Source organism: Bombina bombina, chromosome 3 (genome assembly GCF_027579735.1).
Source record: "Bombina bombina isolate aBomBom1 chromosome 3, aBomBom1.pri, whole genome shotgun sequence".
NCBI classification, from domain to species: Eukaryota; Metazoa; Chordata; class Amphibia; order Anura; family Bombinatoridae; genus Bombina; species Bombina bombina.
In genome coordinates, this window is record NC_069501.1 from 506423609 (window position 1) to 506445567 (window position 21959).

At 39.0% G+C, this 21959-nt stretch overlaps 1 protein-coding gene across 1 annotated transcript in view; it reads right to left on the bottom strand.

Moving 5' to 3' along the window:
• TADA2A (transcriptional adaptor 2A) overlaps positions 1-21959 on the bottom strand; it is a 126688-nt gene that overhangs the window by 74230 nt on the left and 30499 nt on the right. Inside the window, exons 8-9 of the mRNA XM_053706902.1 lie at positions 19469-19532; positions 11365-11408 (exon numbers count right to left, since the gene is read on the bottom strand). Of these exons, the coding sequence (XP_053562877.1) occupies positions 11365-11408; positions 19469-19532 (108 nt within the window). The remainder of the gene's footprint in view (positions 1-11364; positions 11409-19468; positions 19533-21959) is intronic.

The window sequence follows — 21959 nt, forward strand, 5'->3', positions numbered from 1 at the left end:
TAGGTATGTTACACATGCCAAGAAAGCTCTGGCCTTTAAAGGATCTTTGGGAATATGGCACAGGAGGAAGCTTTGTCAAGGAAGGTGAGGCCGAAAGCCTATGTGGTACCCTTGGGAAATTATGTTTAGTACCCAAAGGTCCTGAATCAAGTTATCCCAAGCCTCCTGAAAAACTCTCAATCTAGGAGCTGCACCTTCATGCAGATTTGGAGCAGGGGCAGGCTTTTTTGCCTGTTTGGATTTAGACTAAGAAGAACAAGGCTTCCAAGTGGAAGTTTCTGACTTTTGAGACACTATGGAGGAGGATCTTTGCTTGGATTGAAGAAAAGAGTGATAATGTCTAGCAGACTTAACTTAACCAGCGACTGTTACAATAACAGCATCCAGTCCAAATAAAATATTTCCCTGGAAAAGAAGGGGAAAAAGACTATATCGGCAGTCGGCACACAATGACAAGCCATAAGGCTCTTCTTGCCAGAACAGCCATAGAAACACATTTCACATTAATGCAAGTCATTTAAACAGCTGCATCACAAATGAAACTGTTCACAGTGTTGACCAACCTCAAGCCATCCTGAATTTCTTCAAATGAAGCTTCTTGGGAAATGTCATAAATGTCACACCAGACTGTAGTAGCTGCAGCAACGAAGGCTACACTAACAGCTGGACAAACATATAGACTGCCAGCTGGAAGGATTGTATGAGAAGGCTTTCAAGCTTTTTGTCAATTGGTACCTTAACCGAGATGCTGCCTTCTAAAGGAATGGTAGCCTGCCTAGCCAGAGTGGAGATAACACCATACACCTTAGGAATAGTTTGCCATTTCTCCCAATTTTTCAGAGGGAAAAGGGAACATGTCCTTGAATTTGCAGAGGGAACACGTGTTTTTTTCTATTCCTTAGTGATTTTGTCAGAAATTTAATCGGGAACAGGGAAGGTAGATGGCTTTTTTGTAGATGCCTTGAAGAATGTATCAATCTTCTTAATAGATTTTTGTCTATAGTTAAGAGAATATTCAACCTCTTAAAGGGACAGTCTACTCCAGAATTGTTAATGTTTAAAAAGATAGATAATCCATTTATTACCAATTCCCCAGTTTTGCAGTTTTTACCTCTGTGATTACCTTATATCTAAGACTCTGCAGACTGCCTCTTTATTTCAGTTCTTTTGATAGACTTGCTTTTTAGCCAACCAGTGCTGACTCATAAATAACTTTGTGGAACATAAAGTACAGTGACGGATTGGGCCACCGGGACGCCAGTATATTTCCCAGTGTGCCGGAGCAGCTGGGCCGGCTGTCCTCAATTTAGTGAGTGTTGCTGCTGTGCGCTGATATGCAGGGCAGAGTTTGCATATTTATTTATCTTTTAAATTGGCTAAGCCTAATACCCACTTGCAGGCTGTACCGCTACTGTACTGTGCGTGGACATTTGTGAGAAGGATGGATGTGGGAGGAGTAGCTTTGCCAGTTGCAGCTGTGTCCTCCTGCTGTGTTGCAGAAATGTAAAAGAACAGGTAGACAGGAGATCAGAAAGGGTTCCTCCCAGTAAAAGGTACTGCAGTTTATCTTTTTTTCTATATATTTCATCTACCTTGTGATCTGTAAAATAGGCTGACACTTCTGACTTCTGCTCTCCCCAGAACGGAACAACGGAACAGCTTAGGAAAAAAAGTTTGTGTGTGTTCTTGGCTAACCAACATCATTAGCATCCAGAACACAATTTAACCCCTTAGCTACCAAAAGGACTGCAGTTTATTTCCAAGCAGTGCAAAGTAGCCCTTTTTGTCAGCTATGGCGTTAAATTTGTTATCTGCAAGCAATCTTGTTGCATTAGATAGATCTACAGGCCAGAAGGTCATGTCAGAGGGGTTGCCACTCCAATGACACAGTGATTTACAACAGTCAATTTCAAGGAGCAGTGGTCTACTAAAAAAAAGTATGCAAGTCTGTGTGAGGCTGATATTAGAAGTTGTTTGTTAATAAAAGATAAAATAAAATGTGTAGTATAATATATATATATATATATATATATATATATATATATACACATATGTGGTATATATATATATATTTATTATGTGTCTGTATATGTATGTATATATATATATATATATATATATATATATATATATATATATATGTGTGTGTGTGTGTGTTTATATACTCGACAAACTATAGGGCTGGTCTTTAATATTTTCAGGGCTGTTTATTAAGCCCAGTCCGGCCCTGATGAAGTAGCGCTGTCTAGCTGTGAAAAACTGTCAAAATGTACTGAGATAAGAGGCAGCCTTCAAGGGCTTATAAATAAGCATATGTGCCTACCTAGGGTTAGCTTTCAACAAAGAATACCAAGAGAACAATAAAAGTAGATTGGAAATTTGTTTAAAATTGAATGCCCTATCTGAGCCATGAAACTTTAATTTTGACTAGTCTGTCCTTTTAAAATGACACTTCATCAGCAGGGGGGGGTCCTGGGTTTCTGAATAATCTTCCTAAAAATAGGAGGATTCTGAACCCACTTGTACTCCTGATTTTTACAGGGTACCTAGACGGGTTGCTCCTGAGGGATATCCTTGATGAGCCATTCCTTTTAGGCCATTGCAAACATCTGCATTTTACTGGTGGAGGTGCGACATCCATTAGTTCTGAAATTGCTATATTGATTCAAATTAGGGGACAGGTCAGAAAAACATAATTTATGCTTACCTGATAAATTCCTTTCTTCTGTAGTGTGATCAGTCCACGGGTCATCATTACTTGTGGGATATTAACTGCTCCCCTACAGGAAGTGCAAGAGGATTCACCCAGCAGAGTTGCTATATAGCTCCTCCCCTCTACGTCACCTCCAGTCATTCGACCAAGGACCAACGAGAAAGGAGAAGCCAAGGGTGTAGTGGTGACTGGAGTATAATTTAAAAAATATTTACCTGCCTTAAAAAACAGGGCGGGCCGTGGACTGATCACACTACAGAAGAAAGGAATTTATCAGGTAAGCATAAATTATGTTTTCTTCTGTTAAGTGTGATCAGTCCACGGGTCATCATTACTTGTGGGATACCAATACCAAAGCAAAAGTACACGGATGACGGGAGGGATAGGCAGGCTCTTTATACAGAAGGAACCACTGCCTGAAGAACCTTTCTCCCAAAAATAGCCTCCGAGGAAGCAAAAGTGTCAAATTTGTAAAATTTGGAAAAAGTATGAAGCGAAGACCAAGTTGCAGCCTTGCAAATCTGTTCAACAGAGGCCTCATTCTTAAAGGCCCAAGTGGAAGCCACAGCTCTAGTGGAATGAGCTGTAATTCTTTCAGGAGGCTGCTGTCCAGCAGTCTCATAAGCTAAACGAATTATGCTACGAAGCCAAAAAGAGAGAGAGGTAGCAGAAGCTTTTTGACCTCTCCTCTGACCAGAGTAAACGACAAACAGGGAAGACGTTTGTCGAAAATCTTTAGTTGCCTGTAAATAAAATTTAAGGGCACGAACTACATCCAGATTGTGCAAGAGACGTTCCTTCCTCGAAGAAGGATTTGGGCACAAGGATGGAACAACAATCTCCTGATTGATATTCCTGTTAGTGACTACCTTAGGTAAGAACCCAGGCTTAGTACGCAGAACTACCTTATCCGAGTGAAAAATCAAATAAGGAGAATCACAATGTAAGGCTGATAACTCAGAGACTCTTCGAGCCGAGGAAATAGCCATTAAAAATAGAACTTTCCAAGATAACAACTTTATATCAATGGAATGAAGGGGTTCAAACGGAACACCCTGTAAAACGTTAAGAACAAGGTTTAAACTCCATGGTGGAGCCACAGCTTTAAACACAGGTTTAATCCTGGCCAAAGCCTGACAAAAAGCCTGAACGTCTGGAACTTCTGACAGACGCTTGTGTAACAGAATGGACAGAGCTGAGATCTGTCCCTTTAAGGAACTAGCGGATAACCCCTTTTCTAAACCTTCTTGTAGAAAAGACAATATCCTAGGAATCCTAACCTTACTCCAAGAGTAACCTTTGGATTCGCACCAATATAGGTATTTACGCCATATTTTATGGTAAATCTTTCTGGTAACAGGCTTCCTAGCCAGTATTAAGGTATCAATAACTGACTCAGAAAAACCACGCCTTGATAAGATCAAGCGTTCAATTTCCAAGCAGTCAGCTTCAGAGAAGTTAGATTTTGATGTTTGAAAGGACCCTGAATCAGAAGGTCCTGTTTCAGAGGTAACGACCAAGGTGGACAGAATGACATGTCCACCAGATCTGTATACCAAGTCCTGCATGGCCATGCAGGCGCTATTAGAATCACTGATGCTTTCTCCTGTTTGATTCTGGCAATCAATCGAGGAAGCATCGGGAAAGGTGGAAACACATGAGCCATCCTGAAGGTCCATGGTGCTGTCAAGGCATCTATCAGGACCGCTCCCGGATCCCTGGATCTGGACCCGTAGCGCGGAAGCTTGGCGTTCTGTCGAGACGCCATGAGATCTATCTCTGGTTTGCCCCAACGTCGAAGTATTTGGGCAAAGACCTCTGGATGAAGTTCCCACTCCCCCGGATGAAAAGTCTGACGACTTAAGAAATCCGCCTCCCAGTTCTCCACTCCCGGGATGTGGATTGCAGACAGGTGGCAAGAGTGAGACTCTGCCCAGCGAATTATCTTCGATACTTCCATCATTGCTAGGGAGCTTCTTGTCCCTCCCTAATGGTTGATATAAGCTACAGTCGTGATGTTGTCCGACTGGAACCTGATGAACCCCCGAGTTGCTAACTGGGGCCAAGCCAGAAGAGCATTGAGGACTGCTCTCAATTCCAGAATGTTTATTGGAAGAAGACTCTCCTCCTGATTCCATAGTCCCTGAGCCTTCAGAGAATTCCAGACAGCGCCCCAACCTAGTAGGCTGGCGTCTGTTGTTACAATTGACCAGTCTGGCCTGCTGAATGGCATTCCCCTGGACAGATGTGGCCGATAAAGCCACCATAGAAGAGAATTTCTGGTCTCTTGAATGGAATGAAGGACACGGCATGCACTTTGAAGTTTTGTTAACCTGTCCTCTGTCAGGTAAATCTTCATTTCTACAGAATCTATCAGAGTCCCCAGGAAGGGAACTCTTGTGAGTGGAAAGAGAGAACTTTTCTCTTTGTTCACTTTCCATCCATGCGACCTTAGAAATGCCAGTACTATCTCTGTATGAGATTTGGCAGTTTGAAAGCTTGAAGCTTGTATCAGTATGTCGTCTAAGTACGGAGCTACTGAAATTCCTCGCGGTCTTAGTACCGCCAGAAGAGTGCCCAGAACCTTTGTGAAGATTCTTGGAGCCGTAGCCAGTCCGAATGGAAGAGCTACAAACTGGTAATGCCTGTCTAAAAAGGCAAACCTTAGATACCGGTAATGACTTCTGTGAATCGGTATGTGAAGGTAAGCATCCTTTAAATCCACTGTGGTCAAGTACTGACCCTCTTGGATCATGGGCAAAATTGTTCGAATAGTTTCCATCTTGAACGATGGAACTCTTAGGAATTTGTTTAGGATCTTTAAATCCAAGATTGGCCTGAAGGTTCCCTCTTTTTTGGGAACTACAAACAGATTTGAGTAAAACCCTTGTCCTTGTTCCAACCGCGGAACTGGATGGATCACTCCCATTAATAAAAGATCTTGTACGCAGCGTAGAAACGCTTCCTTCTTTGTTAGGTTTGTTGACAACCTTGACAGATGAAATCTCCCTCTTGGGGGAGAGGATTTGAAGTCCAGAAGGTATCCCTGAGATATGATCTCTAACGCCCAGGGATCCTGAACATCTCTTGCCCAAGCCTGGGCGAAGAGGGAAAGTCTGCCCCCCACTAGATCCGGTCCCGGATCGGGGGCCCTCAATTCATGCTGTCTTAGGGGCAGCAGCAGGTTTTCTGGCCTGTTTGCCCCTGTTCCAGGACTGGTTAGGTTTCCAGCCTTGTCTGTAGCGAGCAACAGCTCCTTCCTGTTTTGGTGCAGAGGAAGTTGATGCTGCTCCTGCTTTGAAATTACGAAAGGAACGAAAATTGGACTGTCTAGCCTTGGCTTTGGCCTTGTCCTGAGGCAGGGCATGACCTTTACCTCCTGTAATGTCATCAATAATCTCTTTCAAGCCGGGCCCGAATAAGGTCTGCCCTTTGAAAGGAATATTAAGCAATTTAGATTTAGACGTAACATCAGCTGACCAGGATTTTAGCCACAGAGCTCTGCGTGCCTGAATGGCAAATCCTGAATTTTTAGCCGCAAGTTTAGTTAAATGTACTACGGCATCTGAAATAAATGAATTAGCTAACTTAAGGAATTTAAGTTTGTGTGTGATGTCATCTAGTGTGGATGATTGAAGTGTCTCTTCCAGAGACTCAAACCAAAATGCTGCTGCAGCCGTGACAGGCGCAATACATGCAAGAGGTTGCAATATAAACCCTTGTTGAACAAACATTTTCTTAAGGTAACCCTCTAATTTTTTATCCATTGGATCTGAAAAAGCACAGCTATCCTCCACTGGGATAGTGGTACGCTTAGCTAAAGTAGAAACTGCTCCCTCCACCTTAGGGACCATTTGCCATAAGTCCTGTGTGGCGGCGTCTATTGGAAACATTTTTCTGAATATAGGAGGGGGTGAGAAAGGCACACCGGGTCTATCCCACTCCTTAGTAACAATGTCAGTAAGTCTCTTAGGTATAGGAAAAACGTCAGTACTCGTCGGTACCGCAAAATATTTATCCAACCTACACATTTTTTCTGGGATTGCAACTGTGTTACAATCATTCAGAGCCGCTAATACCTCCCCTAGTAACACACGGAGGTTCTCAAGCTTAAATTTAAAATTTGAAATGTCTGAGTCCAGTTTATTTGGATCAGAACCGTCACCCACAGAATGAAGCTCTCCGTCTTCATGTTCTGCAAACTGTGACGCAGTATCAGACATGGCCCTTGCATTATCAGCGCACTCTGTTCTCATCCCAGAGTGATCACGTTTACCTCTTAGTTCTGGTAGTTTAGCCAAAACTTCAGTCATAACAGTAGCCATATCTTGTAATGTGATTTGTAATGGCCGCCCAGATGCACTCGGCGCTACAATATCACGCACCTCCTGAGCGGGAGATGCAGGTACTGACACGTGAGGCGAGTTAGTCGGCATAACTCTCCCCTCGTTGTTTGGTGAAATATGTTCAATTTGTACAGATTGACTATTTTTTAAAGTAGCATCAATACATTTAGTACATAAATTTCTATTGGGCTCCACTTTGGCATTAACACATATAGCACAGATATCTTCCTCTGAATCAGACATGTTTAACACACTAGCAAATAAACAGCAACTTGGAAATACTTTTCAAAGTAATTTACAAATAATATGAAAACGAACTGTGCCTTTAAGAAGCACAGAAAAATATTATAACAGATAAAATAATTAAGTTATAGCATCAATCTTTGTCAGAATATACAGTTTTAGCAAAGGATTGTTCCCCTCAGCAAATGATAACTAACCCAGGCAGCAGAAAAAAAAATACACAAATAAACGTTTTTTATATCACAGTCAATACAATCAGCACAGCTCTGCTGTATGATTACTTCCCTCAAAAAAGACTCTTGAGATCCCTGAACTCTGTAGAGATGAACCGGATCATGCAGGAAGAAAATGAACCTCTGACTGAGTTTTTCTGATGCATAGTGAAAGCACCAAAATGGCCCCTCCCCCACACACATAACATTGAGAGGGATCAGTGAACTGCTCTAATTTAAATCAAAACTATTGCCAAGTGGAAAAAAAGTGCCCAAACATTTTTTCACCCAGTACCTCAGAGAAAAAAACGTTTTTACATGCCAGCAAAAAAACGTTTTACCTCAATAATTAATTGTCATTTAAAACCTATTGCAAGTCCCTGCAAAATAGGTTAAGTCTATGTATACAGTTTAAAAGCCAGAGAAGTACCATTTCCCAGAAAACTGAAGTGTAAAATATACATACATGACAGCCTGATATCAGCTACATCTACTGCATTCAAGGCTGAGTTTACATTATAACGGTATGGCAGGATTTTCTCATCAATTCCATGTCAGAAAATAATAAACTGCTACATACCTCTTTGCAGATTAATCTGCCTGCTGTCCCCTGATCTGAAGTTTACCTCACTCCTCAGATGGCCGAGAAACAGCAATATGATCTTAACTACTCCGGCTAAAATCATAGAAAAACTCAGGTAGATTCTTCTTCAAATTCTACCAGAGAAGGAATAACACACTCCGGTGCTATTATAAAATAACAAACTTTTGATTGAAGATATAAAAACTAAATATATCACCATAGTCCTCTCACACATCCTATCTAGTCGTTGGGTGCAAGAGAATGACTGGAGGTGACGTAGAGGGGAGGAGCTATATAGCAACTCTGCTGGGTGAATCCTCTTGCACTTCCTGTAGGGGAGCAGTTAATATCCCACAAGTAATGATGACCCGTGGACTGATCACACTTAACAGAAGAAAGCTGTCCTGCAGATATCTCTTGTAGATTGTAAATCCATCAGCACTCTGATGCAAATGCAACGCTGCATGACCCTGTCTACCATTAGACAGACATAATGCATAAGTGTCATAACTTAGTGGGGGGATACACTAACACATTCCTGCAAAGCAAACATGATTGAGAAGGGGTTAAATTATTGGTAGATCGCCTTTACAGAGCATCAGCATGATGTCCAGAGATGTGGGCTGCACCAGTTTGCTTCATAATATACAGTGTATAGAAAGGATAAGCAAGCATCTATAGGTAGACAACAGCAAAGAAATACAGTATAAAAGACACAGAAAGGATTACCCCCCTAAAGAGGAACAGAATAATTGGCACAATGTAAACTGTAGTCCCTAGAAGGGTAAAAATTGTACACTGTCTCTTAGATTACATACAGTAATTTAGCCAAAATCTGGAAAAAAACGGGTGCTCATCATTCCTATTGTTCAGAAGGAATGTAGCAGTGTGTCAGCAAGATGGCCAATGAGAAGGAGGAGAGTTAAAAAAAATTAACCTCTGGGGTCTCTAGCATAGAATTAGCCCAATAAGTAGAAAATGGCTTCCATATAAACCAGAATGACTTCTGGTTTTTATGGTAAATTTAAAGAGATAGTACCTCAATTTTAACTTTTTTATTTTTTTTTAAGTGCCTAAAGCTGTATATAATGTTAAATTATATATGTGACTATGACACTAGGCAATTTGAAAGGTGTACATGGTCATGTTAACAGCCTGAGGAGAATGACAGTGCATGGTACGTGCCTGTCAGCACCATCTATTGTGCAAACCTTACCTGCAGAAGGCTGCTTCCAGCACACAAGCCTATCTGAGGCAGTCCAAGCACAGTGCCAAAGATCTGTAAGGTTATATAACAAGCAGCATACTGTAAAACAACAGGATTGGCCGGTATGCCCACCTGGGAGAAGATAATTACTGCCATGCTTCTCTCTTGTCTATCTGACTGCCTTGTTTGAAGGTTCTCTGAGGAGGCAATGGGTCTTAAGACGATTACAGAACCCCTGTCAAACGACGTGAAGGTCAGCAGTTCAAGCTTCACCTCCCTTCATGCTGGAGGCAAAAAATTTACTGAGGGATTATGGGAAAGTAGGAGGGATTAAAAGATTTTATGTTATGTGTGATTAAACTCCAATTCATTAGGAGGAGGCAAGAACACTTGTGATGATCATGGATTCTCACAATCTTCTGAAAGAAATAAAAGCTTCTTTAAAAGGGACATAATACTCATATGCTAAATCACTTAAAACTGATGCAGTATAACTGTAAAAAGCTGACAGGAAAATATCACCTGAGCATCTCTATGTAAAAAAGGAAGATATTTTACCTCACAATTTCCTCAGCTTTTTACTGAGTAAAAAGTTACACTTTAGTTACTGCCCAGCTGCAGGTAAAAAAATAAATAAATGAATAAATGAACTGCAGCCAATCAGCATCAACAGTGCTGATGTCATGAACTCTTTTACTGTGTTCTCATGAGATTTCACTTAAAGGGACACTGAACCAAATTTTTTTCTTTCGTGATTCAGATAGAGCATGCAATTTTAAACAACTTTCTAATTGACTCCTATTATCAATTTTTCTTCGTTCTCTTGCTTTCTTTATTTGAAAAAGAAAGCATCTAAGCTATTTTTTTTGTTCAGAACCATGGAAAGAACTTTACCCACCAATCAGCAAGAACAACACAGTGTGTTCACCAAAAACGGGCCGGCATCTAAACTTACATTCTTGCATTTCAAATAAAGATACCAAGAGAATGAAAATAATTTGATAATAGGAGTAAATTAGAAAGTTGCTTAAAATTGCATGCTCTATCTGAATCACAACAGAAAAAAATCTGGGTTCAGTGTCCCTTTAACTCTCATGAGACTTCATAGTAAACTCCCTTAAACTGAATTAGGGAAACAACATGAGTGTGCATGAGACACGCTCCCTTGCAGGTCCCAGGACAGACATACTGATTTGCTGCTTAAAGTCCTTTACAATGGGGTGTGAATACTTAGGACATTTTGAGGTAAAATATCTTTCTTTTTTACATAGAGATGTTCAGGTGATATTTTCTAGTCAGCTTTTTTTCAGCTATGCTGCATCACTTTCAAGTGTTTAAACATTTGGGTATCATGGCCCTTTAAAAGCTAAGTTCACCAAGTTCAATATATTTTGTATTTTCTCTGGTTCACTATCAATTATATTGAAGAGGGGGAGGTTAAGACAGAGTCACTTTTCCAATGTAGTCTCATTTGCTACTACCGTGTGAATAGGAACCATGCAACAACATATAGGGGCCTATTAATCAAGCTCCGTATGGAGCTTGATGCCCCATGTTTCTGGAGAGCCTTCAGGCTCGCCAGAAACACAAAGTTATGAAGCAGTGGTCTAAAGACTACAGCATATGCTCTCTGCATTTATCATTGCACCAGCAGTTCTTGTGAAGGATGCGGACAGACATCGTCGGAAATCAACCCGATCGAATATGATTGGGTTGATTGACACCCCCTGCTAGCGGCCGATTGGCCGCGAATCTGCAGGGAGCGGCATTGCACCAGCAGTTCACAAGAACTGCTGGTGCAATGATAAATGCAGAGAGCATATGCTGTAGTATTTATCGATGTGCAGCGGACTTGAGCCACGGTATTTATCGATGTGCAGCGGACTTCATCCGCAACATTGGATCATGTCCACTCACATCTTGATAAATAGGCCCCATAATGTTTAGCTTGGATAGTATGCCAGTAACAGGTCATATAAGTAACAGGGACTCCAGTGCAATGTATCTCTCTCTCAATATCTGGCATCAAGACTGCCAATGCACTATTAAAAAATACTTACTTTGAAATTTTCTGAGATTTATAAGGCCATGATCTCTTATAATCCTGCAATGATACAAAAATACACTTTTTATTGTTTGTTGCCAACGGAAATGACAAAACTATTTTGTATTCCGGCGGTTTTTATTACTTAAAACATGATATACATACTAATTGTATTAATAGCACTTTAATGGACAGCTAACCTGCACTGCAATCACATGCAGTGCAGCGGATGTTAAAACATACCTAGCACTAAAGACATACCTATAGGGTTAGCTGTTAATATAGCTTGCTACATTATTCAGCGATAGACATATGTGCTGCATTTTTTTGGAATATAAGATGTGTTAGCATATAAAACAGGTCAATCTACAGTAAATGGCTTAGGTTAAAGAAAAAACATTTGTGCAATCATCTATCATATCTATAATTTCTCATTCCACACTTCTCCCTCAAGTTTCCCTCTCTTCTGCCTTTGTCCCTTTTACCATCTTAACAAATATCTCCCATAATTCTCTCATCAAAGAATAACGCTTTTCCTCTCACGCCCTCTCTTTTCACCTACATGTGAAAATACCTACCATTACCACCACTAGACACCAGAGGGTGCAATATACTTTGCAATCCTCCATTTGGCATATAAAAAGACAGGAAAAATGTATCACATCATTTTTTCAACAAGACTGTCTTGTATATTTAGAAATTGCTTTTATTTGTACTTGTTATAACTGTGGACTTTACATCAATTATTTTCTCTTTGACTGACTAATATCTTTGTTGATGTTTGGGAACTGCCATTTTGTGTCTAGGTCTGTTGTAATAATAATTTTCTTTAATAAGAATAGGGTTAAAAAAAAAAAAATTTGTACATATTCGCGCACAATAATTTGCTTTCCAAAATAGGTGCATTTAAGATAAATATACAAATAGTTATATGAAATTAGTGTGGTAGGTTTATGAATTTAAAAAAACAAAGAAAAAACAAAACAGAAGTCTTACAAAACTTCTATTTTGTTTTAATAGATTAGTAGACTGGTCCTTGGAAGAGACATACAACGCACTTTTTTTCTTTTGGGATTTAGAAAGAACATACAATTAACAAAAAAAAATGTCATTTATTTCTGTTGTCAAATGAGTTTGTTCTCATGGTATTCTTTGTTTAAAGGGACACTATAAACCCAATTTTTTTTCTTTCATTATTCGGATAGAGCATGCAATTTTAAGCAACGTTCTAATTTACTCCTATTATCAATTTTTTTTCGTTCTCTTGCTATCTTTATTTAAAAAGCAAGAATGTGATATATAGGAGCCGGCCAATTTTTGGTTGAGAACCTGGGTTATGCTTGCTTATTGGTGGGTAAATGTAAGCCTCCAATAAGCAAGCGCTATCCATGGTGCTGAACCTAAAATGTGTTGGCTGCTAAGATTTACATTCCTGCTTTTAAAATAAAGATAGCAAGAGAACGAAGAAAAATTGATTATAGGAGTAAATTAGAAAGTAGCTTAAAATTTCATGCTCTAAAATTTGGGTTCAGTGTCCCTTTAAGAGATAATTAGGTAGTCAGCATGCACATGCTTAGAGCTCTACAGGAAATAGTTCTGCCAACTAGTGCTCTTGCAAATGGATAACATTCTTGAAAAAGTACTGTCATATAGTGCTGCAGACACGAGCACATAAGCTTACCTCCCTCCAATTCAACAAAGGATACCAAGAGAACAAAGATAATTTGATAATAGAAGAAAATTAGAAAGCTGTTTAAAATTGCACGCTCTATCTGAATCCTGAAAGAAACAATTTGGGTTTCATGTCCCTTTAATATTCATTTTTTAGTTCTCTGACAAAGTAGAGTCTGTGACAAAACTTGATGGTTCCTGTAATTTGGCAGAACGAAGGAACCAGAATAAATATTAGAAAATAAAGCCCCCTTCAGGGGAGAGGAAAGAGTGTGGAAACTTGACAAATAAAATATATATAGAAGCCCGGGTCTTCTTGGTTCATCATAAGGCAGAACTCTATACAGAAATTTGGGATTTGAGGGATAACATTTTGGGGCAGACTTGAGAAGGTGGCAGGAGGTGGATATAGGTTTCCCGGAGTTTAGAGGCCTTCTTTCTATCTTTGTTTTCTCTTCTCTCTTTCTTGCCTTATCTTTGGGTGCAGGGTACTATTTATTTTTTAAGCCCCCCTGTGGCTATTTATCCTTCTTCCTGTTAGATAACGTTTCATGCTCTGAGTAGTTTTTAGAGAAGTTTGGTGTACTATGTGATATTTTCATTGAGTTGATGTGTGTAATGCTCATCTTTCTTTAAAATTTGAGGTTATGCTTAAAGGGATAGTAAACCTCCAAATTTTATTTTATGATTCAGATAGAACATACAATTTTAAACAACTTTCCAATTTAATTCTATTATCAAATTTGCTTCATTTTCTTGTTATCCATTGCTGAAGGGACAGCATTGCACTACTGACAGGAAGCTGAAAATATCTATTTAGCCAATCACAAGAGACAAATTTGTGCAAGCACCAATTAGCAGCAGCTAATCCATATTCATTTTTTAACAAGGGATACTAAGAGAACGGAGCACATTTGAAAATAGAAGTGAATTTAAAAGTGTCTTAAAATGACTTGCTCTATCTAAATCATGCAAGTTTAATTTTGACTTTCCTACCCCTTTAATCTCCGTTATTTTATATCATACATCTGCTCCTAGTTAAACTTAAAGGGATAGGAAAGTCAAAATTAAACTTGCAGGATTCAGATACAGCATGCAATTTTAAGACACTTTTAAATTCACTTCTATTTTCAAATGTGCTTTGTTCTCTTGGTATCTCTTGTTGAAAACGAATACACACATATCCTACACTAGTGGGAGCTGGTTGCCGATTGGTGCCTGCACACATTTGTCTCATGTGATTGGCTAACTAGATGTGGTCAGCTAGCTGCCAGTAGTGCAATGCTGTTCCTTCATCAAATGATCACAAGTTAATGAAGCAAATTTGATAATAGAAGTATATTGGAAAGTTGTTTAAAATTGTATGTTCTATCCAAATCATGAAAGAAAATATTGGGGTTTCCTGACCCTTTAATCTACTTGGTTATATTGCCTGGATCTGACTTCTTCTCTGGACTGGACTTTCTTCTTCTTTTTTTGGACCCAAGCTTTATGTGATATTACCTAGCTGCGGATCTGCTTATTAGCATGAGGCTCTCACTGTATTATGTAACAGATTGTGTGTTGAATTGTGTATTAACCTCCATAATATAAAAAAATAAATACAAAAATGATAAGAAAAAGATCTATTGTAGAAAAGCATCTTACTGTCCACAAAGTCATTATGTAAATAACTTAAAGGGTCAGTGTACTGTAAAATTGGTTGCCCCTTAATGTGATTCCAAAGACTGGTTATACCAGCTGCAGAGTATAAAATACATGGGAAATATATTACTATATAAGAAATAGCTGTTAATAACACAGTAGTATGAGCTGTGTTACTTCTACTTATGCTCATTGATTGGCAGCTGCTAATAATACTCAGTAAGCAGCAACAGTAGCCATTAACCAATGAGCAGGAACAGGAAGTATCTAGCAGTGGATGAGCATTAACAGGAAGTACCTACCAGTGGATGAGCATTAGGAGGACGTACACAGCTGATGCTACTTTCGGTTTCAATTTAAATGAAAAATCAACATGTTTATCTGCTGCACTTTCATAAGTATGGCAAGTCTTTTTGATTACAGTGCCCCTTTAAAGGCAAGAATATGCAAAATTACCAAAAGATAATAATGAAGAGCCTGAACAACTAACTTAAAGGTACATGAAACCCAAAGTTTTTCTTTCATGATTTAGATCAAGTATACAATGCAATTTTTTTTTTCTAATTTACTTATATTATCTATTTTGCTTTGTTCTCTTGGTATCTTTTCTTGAATGAGTAGCAATGCACTACTGGGAAGTATCTTAACACATCGATAAGCCAGTCACAAGAGGCATATATGTACAGGCACCAATCAGCAGCTAGCTCTCAGATCCTGAGCCTATCTAGATATGCTGTTCAACAAAAGATACCAAGAGAATTAAGCAATTTAGATAACATAAGTAAATTGGAAAGTTGTTTAAAAATGTATGCTCTGTCTAAATCATGAAATAAATATTTTGGGTTTCATGTCCCTTTAAGATCTCAACAAAATTATTTATTTGCAGAATGTCTTTTTACTAGAGTGAAGGACAATCATTTTAGTACAAAGAACTCAAAAGTGCAGAATATTGGAAATTATGGGAAATCCTAGACAAATATTTAAACCAATAGTGGATAAAGCAAAATGTGCAGAAGAAAAATCTGAAATTTTAAAGAATATTTCTATCTTCAAACCATTTACCCAAAAGTACTCAATTCTAGTTTTACTTCTGCTGTTACAGATTTATAGGGTATCAGTGAAAGCATCTTTAGATCTTTGCAAAGAGACAGACCCTGAGACAGAAGACTGAAAACTTGACGAGATGCTAATATTTATATTCAGTCAGAAGATCCAAAAACCCAAGTAATTTTCTACCAGGTAGGCATTAAACCCCCTCACAGGCACACTCACAGACAGGCACACTCACAGACAGGCACACTCACAGACAGGCACACTCACAGACAGGCACACTCACAGACAGGCACACTCACAGACAGGCACACTCACAGACAGACACACTCACAGACAGGCACACTCACAGACAGGCACACTCACAGACAGGCACACTCACAGACAGGCACACTCACAGACAGGCACACTCACATACAGGCACACTCACAGACAGGCACACTCACAGACAGACACACGTCTTTTTTGATCTTCTGAATCATTGAGGAAGTAAAACAACAAGTCTAAGCTGAATTACCACTGCCTCAGCAACAATAGCATTATGATATCTGCTCCAATCTTTAGTAGTAAAATTATAAAGCAGCTATATCCATCAGTTAATTCTTAGCTCTGCTTTCCATCAATATGCAGGTTTGGCAGTTGCAGGAACAAAGTTTATTTTTATAGACATTTAGGAAAATAAAAAAAATGGCAACAGGGATATAAGATACCATTTTTTATAATGAAACCTCATTTCATGTGTCCCACTTGAGGACATTTGAAATAAAACCTGCTATGTACATCACTGTGGAGCCCAGTTCTTCAGTAAGAAATAATATCTTGAGTTCCTATTATCCATGGAAATTCTGCTGTTTAACACTTAAGCTTTACAATCGGTTGAGAACGTTTAGGTTTAAAACTGTGTAAAATAAGCCTTTTTTTTAAAAAAAAACAATGAAAATGTAGTAAACTCACTGTCCTTGTTCCACACAATATTAAAGCACAGCTAAAAAAAGACAAAAAACTTTTCCTATTCATCAGGTCATGAGCAACCAAAGAAAAATGAGCCTTGATGGAGGACTTTTAGGAGATTTTAATCTATTCTACAGTATATCCTTAGCAAACAATTCTGCTTGCAAAAGAATCTAAGCATTTGAAAGCTATGATTCCTCAGAAAGTCACAAACCAAGAGGAAACATTTTGAACAGGCTTCCATAGCATGCTTTGAGGAACTTTTGTGGAGGATTAATTCCCAATTTGCCAAAACGATTTGCCATCATCGGTGGTTGCTAGGAAACAAAGGGTGCTTAGTTCTTATCTAAATTTAAAAATAAGAGACTAGTTTTTATAATCTAAAGTATAATGTTAGAAACTAAGGGCCAAACAAGAAATAATATAAATAAAGAATGGTAAAAATAGAGGGGATTAATCATTGTCTGGACAGACATAATTTACAGGTATTGAACCTGTCCGCCCAGGATCACAAATTGCAGGCAACATTGGCTGCTTGTGTTTATCATTCGCTTGTGCAATGTTGGCCCCCTGTTCTTGTTCAACTTATCCTGCAGGGCTTTTCATTCACCCTGGTCAGCAGTCCGTTATAAATATCAGCGTGTCTGTTATTGGTAGGGGCATTCGCCCTTTGATAAATCTGCCTTAATAATACACCTACAGCCATTATTATGTATCAAGGACATTAGCCATAAAGACCTGAGACTAATTGACAGGAAAAGCAAAACTAATAAAAAGTTGAACAGTCTCAGTCCACACATTATTCAAGCTAACTCCACAAAATCAGCCACTGCTAGCCTATAAACAGATCCTGCAGACTGAGAAATATTTTTGAAAGCTCTTTTCTCTTTATCCATAGAAACTGTGTATTAGAGGAGCCTCATGATGCAAGTATAACCTAGAAATATTAGTAACTATCATACGCACATTTTTCCAAAGTTGCAAAAAAAATATTTTGCAAAAGTAGGAAAACACCTATTTCCTACCCCCATTCAGGATTATACCTGTCCCTTCTGCTCTCTCTCCATAATGAGTAATGTTATACTACAGATTAACCCCTTTCGCTACTGGGAATTTCAGACAAGAACTTGCTTAAAATACCAGATTTTTTTTTTTTAGCATTTTGCTATTACTCCATTTAAACAGAAATAGAGCCTTGTTTTTTTTATTTACCAGTCAAAACTATGTTTAGAAATAGCAGACATACTGTACCTGGCTTTGCCATTGGTTTTTGGTAGTTAGAATGCCGCTAATTGCAGCTGCGCACCACACTTCTATTATTCCGGGCAGTGAATGGGGTTAATCAGGTAACTTGTAAGGTTCATTTTAGCTGTAGTGTAGAGCTTACTCTCCCACCTGATAGTTTCCAACCCCTGATCCCTACCTGATCCCTCCCAAAAAGCTCTCTTCCCTCCCTCACCCCCAACTGGTCACCACCATCTTAGATACTGGCAGACAGTCTGCCAGTAGGCAGTTTATGTTTCTTTATTATAATTTTTTTTATCCCCCCCAAATAGCTCTGTAACCCTCCCCCTCGCATTAATTGCAGACATCTTTAGTACTGGCAGCTATATGCCAGTACTTATAAATACATACACACATATACACACATACTGTATATATACATTTTATTTATTTTTTATTTATTTTATTATTATTATTTTTTTAGTTTTCTGTAGTGTACTGGTCCCCCCCCCCCAGCCTTTTTTCTGTAGTGAAGCTCCCCTCTCTTTTTTTTCTGCCCGTGTAGGGCTTATCCCACCCCCTCTCTCCCTACCCTACCCTCTGCTGCCGCACCGCCCACCCGCCTCCCAATTTCTCTCCCACACCTTTCGAAAGCACCAGCAGATGATCGTTACAAACACAGTGTCACCATCTGTAATAATCTGGCATCTGCCTTCATATGGATCGTGCTCCGGTTCCATATACAGGCAGAGGCCAGGAGCTCAGGAACTCCTTTAGCGCATGACGTATATTAACGTCCACTTTGGTTAAGGGGTTAAAGGGACAGTCTACACCTTAGTCATCATAAAGTCTTACCATAGATTAAACTGCAAATAGTCTGCTGCACCCTTTGTATATCATGCAGCAGGAACGGTAAAAAAGTTAATTTACAATTAATATTGTTTCTGGCCACTTTAAAATGGCTGCCAAGTTCTGCCCACTGATGACATCATGATCTGGGCTATATATTATACACTATTTCTCACCTAGTCATGCAATACTAGGTCATGTGGTGCTTCTGTTTCCTTATGTTATCCACAGATTGCTGAACCTGGATCGAGGCCTTGATCCATCCACAGATAGCTGCCTGGACCCGTTAATATCAATTGCTCCTGAGCTTTGATCCTAATACCCTACCTCCTTATATGGGACTTTGGTATATTTGAGTGTTGATGCACTGAATTGCAATTTGTTGCAATGTTTAAAATCAGATAGGTTGTATCATTGCTTATCAATTGTTTGTAGTTTATATCCACTGTTATATCAACTGTTTGGTTATTGACCAAGGGCGCCCCCTATATTTTATTTCTATTTCTGCTACTAATACCTCTTTCAATGCAACCAAGTATCCGACTGGCCTTACTGGCTGCACTGCTGCATTGTGTACCAAATTTTAAATCATCTGAAATAATAATTCCCAAGTCCCATTCCTCTTTAGTTACAGTCAGTAATGTGCCATTGAGACTATTATTGGCCTTTGGATCCTATATGCATAATTTGCTAATGATAAGTTACATGTCAGAAAAAAGGAACATCCTTACCTTTTTCTTCTCTGTCTCTCTTTTAATCTTGAATGATAGATGTCGACAACTGCAATTTTTAAATCTAAAAACATGATATGCAAACATTTATGAAAAGAGAGGAATAAGAATGCAAATTCATGTATAGATGACAATGTAAGTGTTAAACTACCTGTATATTTTATTGTTAATTATATTTTTCACATCTTGAGTGGTGTACAATATAAATAAACTTTTCTTTGTAAATAAAAATATATATAAACTATCTGTCTGTGTATACATTTGTATAAAGGCATTACTAACTGCTTATTTCTATATAAGATTTTTGTATTATAACAGAAAAGATCAACTTGTACCCAAACAAAGAGTATGAATCTTCAAATAGCAATTGACTAGCAATTACGGATTACATGGGAATTGATTAAAGGGACACTGAACCCAAATTTTTTCTTTTGTAATTCAGATAGAGCATGCAATTTTAAGCAACTTTCTAATTTACTCCTATTATCAATTTTTCTTCGTTCTCTTGCTATCTTTATTTGAAAAAGAAGGCATCTAAGCTTTTTTTATTAGTTCAGTACTCTGGACAGCACTTTTTTATTGGTGGATGAATTTATCCACCAATCAGCAAGAAAAACCCAGGTTGTTCACCAAAAATGGGCCGGCATCTAAACTTACATTCTTGCATTTCAAATAAAGATACCAAGAGAATGAGGAAAATTTTATAATAGGAGTAAATTAGAAAGTTGCTTAAAATGTCATGCTCTATCTGAATCACAAAATAAAAAAATTTGGGTTCAGTGTCCCTTTAATGTAATAGACAAAATGAGCTAAGCCTACATTAAACCATACTATCTACAATTGGAAACTACAAGTATTTGTATAACAGGTTGAAGAGAGGGAAGAGAACATGGGTTCTAACGCATAAAATGAGGACACCAATGTAATAGCTTTATAGTAAAAACAAAATGTATGCTTACCTGATAAATGTATTTCTTTCTTCACTCGGTGAGTCCACGGATCATCTCTAATCATTATAGGGATTATCACTCCTGCCCAGCAGGAGGAGGCAAAGAGCACCACAGCAAAGTTGTTAAATATCACCTCCCTTCCCTCCAACCTCAGTCATTCGACAGAAGTAAAAGAGAGAAAGGAAGCACCGTGTCAAGAAATAAATCAATTTATCAGGTAAGCACAGTGAGTCCATGTATCATCTCTAATTACTATTGAGAATCAATACCCAAGCTAGAGGACACAGATGATAAGGGAGGGACAAGACAGGGAACCTAAACGGAAGGCACCACTGCTTGAAGAACCTTTCTCCCAAACGAAGCCTCAGCCGAGGCAAACGTGTCAAATTTATAGAATTTTGAAAAAGTGTGTAGAGAGGACCAAGTTGCAGCCTTACAGATCTGTTCCACAGAAGCTTCAGGAAGCCCAGGAAGAGGAATCAGCCCTTGTAAAATGAGCCGTGACTCTCTCAGGAGGCTGCTGTCCAGTGGTTTCATAGGCCAAGCGAATTATACTCTTCAGCCACAAAGAAAGAGAAGTAGCCGTAGCTTTCTGACCCTTACGTTTCCCAAAAAAAATAGAGCCGAAGACTGGCAAAAATCCTTAGTCGCCTATAGATAGAATTTCAACGCACGCACCACATCTAGGTTGTGCAGCAGACACTCCTTATGAGAAGAAGGGTTAGGACACAGAGAAGGAACAACAATCTCTTGATTAATGTTCCTATCCGAAACCACCTTAGGAAGGAACCCCAACTTAGTACGCAGAACTACCTTATCAGAATGAAAAATAAGATAAGGAGATTGACACTGCAGCGCCAAGAGTTCTGAGACTCTGCGAGCAGAAGAAATAGAAACAAGAAACAAAACCTTCCAAGATCACAACTTAATATCCAAGGAATGCATAGACTAAAACAGTGCCTGTTGAAGAACTTTAGGAACAAGGTTAAGACTCCATGGAGGAATAACAGGTTTGAACACAGGCCTGATTCTGACCAAGGCCTGACAAAAGGACTGCACATCCGGTACATCCGCCAGACGTTTATGCAACAAAATAGACAAGGCAAATATTTGACCCTTCAAAGTACTCGCAGATAGACCCTTCTCCAGACCCTCCTGGAGAAAGGACAAAATCCTGGGAATACGAACTCTACTCCAAGAGTAGCCTTTGTATTCACACCAATGTAGATATTTACGCCATATCTTATTGTAAATCTTTCTCTTCACAGGTTTACGAGCCTGAATCATGGTCTCAATAACCGACTCCAAAAAACCATGCTTAGATAAAATTAAGTGTTCAATCTCCAAGCAGTCAGCTTCAGAGAAACGAGATTTGGATGAAGAAAGTTCCCTTGAAGTAGAAGGTCTTTCCGTAGTGGTATACTCCAAGGTGGGAGAGATGACATCTTCACTAGGTCTGCATACCAGATCCTGCGAGGCCACTCCGGTGCAATGAAGATCACCGATGCCTTCTCCTGTTTGTTTCGAGCAATAACCCAAGG